Source organism: Henckelia pumila, chromosome 2 (genome assembly GCF_033568475.1).
Source record: "Henckelia pumila isolate YLH828 chromosome 2, ASM3356847v2, whole genome shotgun sequence".
NCBI lineage: Eukaryota > Viridiplantae > Streptophyta > Magnoliopsida > Lamiales > Gesneriaceae > Henckelia > Henckelia pumila.
Genome location: NC_133121.1, coordinates 42646320 through 42653058, shown reverse-complemented (window position 1 = coordinate 42653058; position 6739 = coordinate 42646320). Strand labels below are relative to the sequence as shown.

Sequence of the window (6739 nt, the reverse complement as noted above, 5' to 3'; positions counted from 1 at the left end):
AGATCGGAAGCTCCGAACAGGGTTTGGAAGGTTCGAACAAATCGGAGCCATTGTTCCGGTTCGGAAGCTCTGGGAGTTCGGAAGCTTCGAACTGCAATCGGAAGCTCCGATCGTCACCAAATATTATGTAAGAAATGACGTCTACAAGATCGGAAGCTCCGAACGTGATAGGAAGTTCTGATCGCACTGTCAACAGCCAGCCTCTAGAAGCAAGACACGTGGTTGGCTGAGAAAGATCGGAAGCAAGGATAGGAAGCTCCGATCGAAGATTCCTTCGGAGGTTCAGATCGTTGTCTATATATAAGGATGCGAGGCTCATTTCTAACTCGAACGTTTCCCTCTTATCTCTCTCGTTCCTAGCTTCCTTAGTCAGTTTAGGGGATTTATATGCGTCTTACTGAAAATCCGATAGTGGCGGAGCGCTACGGGTATAACAACGAAGTTGTGCCTAAGTTTTGGGGGCTATCTCCATCAGCGGGCTGACGACGGACTAGGTATAACTTTGTATCACTAAAAATATTCGGAAGTATGTAATAGCTTAGTTAAGGCTTTTAGAGCATAATCGGTGATGCATGGGTATTTTACATTGTAGTACTAGATGGTAGGCTTGGAACCTAGATGGATGCTTGACCGGCTAAATCGGTTTGATAAAAATCTACTGGCAAGCGCACCAGGTCAAGTAATATTAAAGTGAACTGAGAGTCCAAGTATCGATCCCACAGGGACTGTTGTCAATTCTCAAGATTTAATTATTTTACTTAATCTAGACAAAATAATAGAAAATATTTTGAATTAAATAAAATAAGAATATAAATTAAAAACTGCTTAAGAAATACGAATAAAAATAACTAAAGATAAAAATAATTAAAATAAAGACAACCAAGACACACGTAGGTACCAAACAAATCTTGTAACATGTAGTCGATTCAGGACTCAGATTTAATCTTAATTCACGGAAATTCTCCTAATTTGTTCAAAGGACTATTTCTAGAACAATCAAACCTATTTAAATATTGATGAACTAATTTTTCGTAATTCTAATCAAATTTGAATGCATTAAATATTTGTGAAAATTCAGTTTACACCCAAACCGCACACTGAAACCGAATTCTATTTCTAGTCGATTTTACAATATGTTAATTATCAGAGTGATAAAAATCAATACCTCCTTTGTCGACTTGGAATCGATTAACATGCAAGCAAACAGTTGATCAGACTATTCACAAGATAAGTATAAATCTAACAATCAATAAAATAAAATCAACTCTGAAAAATCTCAAACAAACATCCATGTTTTCTACATGAATTTGTTCGGCCCAATCACGCCGTCTTGGTTGAAAATAAACTACTCAATAATTAAAAAGAATAATTCAAAAATAAAAATAAAAAGAAGAAAAGAAAGAAGAAATCTTCTCTCCCAAGCCTTGTAGCCGCCTCCTCTGTGTTGTGCGCGTTCTGGAACTTCGAAACCCTAAAAAATATGATATATCTTGTATATATATGGTCCGGAATGCCTACCAGTTAATTTTCTTGACAAAATAGGACTTTTCGAAGCACATATGACCCCCGAACACGCACGCGCGTGCGGCATAGGCCTCGCACGCGCGCAGCACATAAAAACAGAAGGCTGGACACGAAACTCGCGCGCGCGCAGTACAAAAATTCTGCACCGAGCGACGATTTTCAAAAATTCATATCTTGAGATCTAGCCGTCGGATTGAGGTGAAATTTGGACAGCAGCTTCCAAACATCTTGAAATATAATCTGAAAGGTGAGATAGGATTTGGAGCTCTATAAATTAAATTTGATTTTTTGAACAAAGCTGGTCCGGAATTCATTCTTCAAAAATATATTTTCCTACAAAATTAACCCAAGGAGTGAAATACACACACATGAACTAAAACACATAAAAACACATAAAAATAATATGAATGCACACAAAATAGACATAAAAATAACATGAAATAATGCATAAAAAATGCACTTATCAACACCCCCATACTTAACTCTTGCTCACCCTCGAGCAAGATATGCAAAAACAAAATGCAAACAAAAACATAAGTAAGGACGATTCATAAATGTGCAAAGGCTTTGAGAAGTTTAATCACAAAACAAAAAACACAGGCATGCTCTCAACTTTTCATAATACACCTTCGGTTTAATGTGAACGTGTGTGTGTGAAATGTCATTCCAGTTTCATACAACTTAGACCGAATTCGTTTCAAAACTGCTTGGCGACCTATGACAAATCAGTGCAAGTTTCACTCTTCAAGTGCCCATTCCTTCCAACGACCTCTAGACTAAACCCACCTCCCTTGAGATAATGAATTACACACCTCCATATTTTGCAACCGGTATTGCATTAGCCCCAATAATTACCCGCTGACTTAGCTATAACTGGCTAGGATACGAAAAATTATTCTATTTTTTCTTTCTAATCCCCTCATCTATAGCCCGGATGGAGCATCAATCCCATTGAATCTGCATACTTAGCCTTAAATTTAATTTTTTTTTTTTAGGATTTTAATCCTTTCAAGGCCCGGATGGAATTGTATATAAATTTTTTCTAGGTGCGCCCAAGATCATAAGTGTAAACTAGAGTCTCATCAAAATTCATAGAACACAATCAAGATCCACAAACCACCTATTGCCGTGCAATGGTCAAACAGATAGAAACTTTATCAAATCTTTCGCTACAATTCACTGGTCTAACATTAGTGCTTAAAAATATTCACGGTTCAACCTACAGTTTCTCATGTCCAGTCAAGAGCAAAATTTTTTCAAAAATCCATTTTTTTCAAATAAACTTCATCATCATTGGCTATTATGATTCATCCTACTCATAACAATGCAAACAACAACAAAAATAAACTGTATGCAAAGAAATACGAAACACGACAGATGCAACACAAACACATAGACAATGCAATACTAGTCTACCCCCCCCACCCCATACTTATCCAAAACATTGTCCTCAATGCTTCAGAACAATGAACAGAATGCATAACAAACCCACAAATGCAAAGACAAACAAAAACACAATGAGAACAAAAATAACACTCCCCTGGTTTTCGATGCATCCTCTTCCTTCTTGGGACAGCAGCAGCAGATTGTATATATCGGCAGGCACGACCAACTGGCATGGGAAAGAAACAAAAATCAAACAAAAACAAAAACAAAAACCAAAAATAAAATAAAAATCAAAAAGAAAGAACACTGGTTTGCCTCCCAGTCAGCGCTAAATTTATAGTCTAATCCCCGACTATACAGAAGCAATCATCAAAGAGCGGCTGCCGCCCATAGTAAGAATCATACAACTCTACGTATGAGTCTTGATTTCCTTCGCCCTCAAGCTTGGCGTGATATATACTTTGTAAGCTCGTCGGTCCAACAACACTTGTTCTGAAATTTTTCTTTTGGAAGGAGACTCTGAATCTAGGATGAAGGTCATAGAGGATGGAATACTGTGGGATTGGCGTCAATGGCAAGAAAGTATCTTCTAACGGTGTACATGGAACGACCACTGACGAGGTAAAATCTCTCTCCTTGTATAGTTCTTCCTCCTCCACTATTACGTTTGGCTCTTCTTCACAAGAAGATTCCTCAAAAATGATTTCTTCATGCTCTGGCTCAGTTACTTCACTCTCTTGACAGATATCCAAAATTGGTTCTCTAATAAGCGCAATCTGTTCATCCAAAAGACTTATGCGGCTTTCTAAAAATTGATTTGTCTCTGTCTGTTGCCGCAAAATATTCTCCAACTGAGCCACATAATCTTCGGAATGCCCTATACACTCTTCTTGATGCTCTGGTGGTTGGTTCGCAAAATTTTTAGAGTTGATATCTGGAGGATATTGGTGACTCCAACCCTGCAGTGAAAGATCACAATGCCAATGGTAGTCAAAATCTGCCATATTGTTCAACAAGTGCATCGCACTGTCTTCATCTCTTCTAAACAATTGACAGCCAGTGGCCAGAGCTCCAGAATCTACCCAACTTCTTGTAATCTCATCCAAACCACCATAAAAAATTTTAGTGAGGGTGTAAGTCAAAAACTGATGGCATTGAAATCTGTTCGCCAAATCATTGAATCTCCCCCAAGCAGCATAGAAAGGCTCCAAGTATTGTTGGCCAAATCTTGTGAATACCTGTCGATGGTCCATCTCCAAGTACCTCACAAGCAAAAGAGAATAAAATTAAAATTAAAATAAATAATTAAACAAATGCAAGAAAAAAAAATTCTAGTCTCAAGCAAATAATCTATCCTAATATTAACTAAACAGTCCCCGGCAACGGCGCCAAAAACTTGACCGGCTAAATCGGTTTGATAAAAATCTATTGGCAAGCGCACCAGGTCAAGTAATAGTAAAGTGGACCGAGAGTCCAAGTATCGATCCCACAGGGACTGTTGTCAATTCTCAAGATTTAATTATTTTACTTAATCTAGACAAAATAATAAAACATATTTTGAATTAAATAAAATAAGAATAAAAAATAAAAAATGCTTAAGAAATACGAATAAAAATAACTAAAGATAAAAATAATTAAAATAAAGACAACCAAGACACACGTAGGTACCGAACAAATCTTGTAACATGTAGTCGATTCAGGACTCAGATTTAATCTTAATTCACGGGAATTCTCCTAATTTGTTCAAAAAAATATTTCTAGAACAATCAAACCTATTCAAATATTGATGAACTAATCTTTCGTAATTCTAATCAAATTTGAATGCATTAAATATTTGTGAAAATTCAGTTTACACCCAAACTGCACACTGAAACCGAATTCTATTTCTAGTCGATTTTATAATATGTTAATTATCAGAGTGATCAAAATCAATACCTCCTCTGTCGACTTGGAATCGATTAACATGCAAGCAAACAGTTGATCAGACTATTCACAAGATAAATATAAATCTAACAATCAATAAAATAAAATCAACTCTGAAAAATCTCAAACAAACATCCAAGTTTTCTACATGAATTTGTTCGGCCCAATCACGCCGTCTTGGTTGAAAATAAACTACTCAATAATTAAAAACAATAATTCAAAAATAAAAATAAAAAGAAGAAAAGAAAGAAGAAATCTTCTCTCCCAAGCCTTGTAGCCGCCTCCTCTGTGTTGTGCGCGTTCTGGAACATCGAAACCCTAAAAAATATGTTATATCTTGTATATATATGGTCCGGAATGCCTACCAGTTAATTTCTTTCACAAAATAGGACTTTTCGGAGCACATATGACCCCCGAACACGCGCGCGCGCATGGCATAGGCCTCGCACGCGCGCAGAACATAAAAACAGAAGGCTGGACACGAAACTCGCGCGCGCACAGTACAAAAATTCTGCACCGAGCGACGATTTTCAAAAATTCATATCTTGAGATCTAGCCGTCGGATTGAGCTGAAATTTGGACAGCAGCTTCCAAACATCTAGAAATATAATTTGAACGGTAGAGATCGGATTTGGAGCTATTTAAAATTAATTTTGATTTTTTGAACAAAGCTGGTCCGGAATTCATTCTTAAAAAATATATTTTCCTACAAAATTAACCCAAGGAGTGAAATCCACACACATGCACTAAAGCACATAAAAACACATAAAAATAATATGAATGCACACAAAATAGACATAAAAATAACATGAAGTAATGCATACAAAATACACTTGTCAATGCTTCTAGGACTGCATTAGTAAGGTATGTAAGTACTGACTGAGATTGCCAGCGGGTATGCATGATTATGTGTTGCATTTATATGCCATGATTGCATACTGTTTTGATATGTTATGCTGCACGTGCATACATCTTGATTTATCCGGTATTTTTTGCTTACCCGGTATAGGGGTCGCTCAGCCCCATTGCATATGTGGATGGGAACCATAGTTTTGGACCCGGATATGTCCACAGTTTATGATATGAGAGCCACCTCCTAATGTGACGGCCCAGCGTGCTACATACCATGGCGCCGAGACTGAGCAGGATATGATTCTTAGTATGATACCCAAACATTCATTTGCATGCATCATGTTTGTATGTTTACCCGTACTAGCTTATTGAGCTTTAGCGCTCATGTCCAGTGTTTTTTATATTTTCTGGACACTCCATTCGACGGGACGGTTACAGGTTTTGCACAAGGATTTGGGATTTGGTGGTGACCAATCAAGAGATGCAGGAGTAGTAACTATGTAATGCCCCAAATTTATCTTAATTTAGTTTATTGGAGATACTCGGAGATTATAGAATGCAAGAGCCGATTTGATTTTGATCAGGGTCTATTTTGCAATTTTTGGAAATTTTAAGGACTAAAAAGCAAATATGAGATTTTATATAATATCTAAGCTCCTTTGACTTGGTCTTTCACTCCATCTTCTCCTCCATCCCGCCTCTCCTCCATTGAATCTTGGAAACGCTTCTTCAAGCCTTTCAAATTCCGGTCTGCTCGATCCGTCCGTTAGAATTTTATTTCGAAGGCAGATTCGTGATCCCGGCAGCAAGAGATTTGTTCTATCGTAAGTATTTCTCCGATCAGTTATACTTATATTTTCGGATGTTGTTAGAATCGATTGAGTTTTGGTTATGATGTTCTTGAGCTAGTTCTTATCGTTTATTCTCAGTCATTTTTGAAATAGAGCGTCGTTCGGAATTGTTATGATTTTTGGAAGCATAATTCGAAAATGGGGATTTTGAGATTTGTTGGATTGGAATTGTTAGTGATGTTTTAGCATTGTATTGAGTTGAT

General features: G+C 37.0%; 1 protein-coding gene across 1 annotated transcript in view; it reads right to left on the bottom strand.

The window, feature by feature from the left end:
* Positions 1–1250: 1250 nt before the first annotated feature.
* LOC140884563 (uncharacterized) overlaps positions 1251–6739 on the bottom strand; it is a 51182-nt gene continuing 45693 nt past the window's right edge. Inside the window, exons 5-6 of the mRNA XM_073291351.1 lie at positions 1636–3136; positions 1251–1595 (exon numbers count right to left, since the gene is read on the bottom strand). Of these exons, the coding sequence (XP_073147452.1) occupies positions 2937–3136 (200 nt within the window). The 3' untranslated portion in view covers positions 1251–1595; positions 1636–2936. The remainder of the gene's footprint in view (positions 1596–1635; positions 3137–6739) is intronic.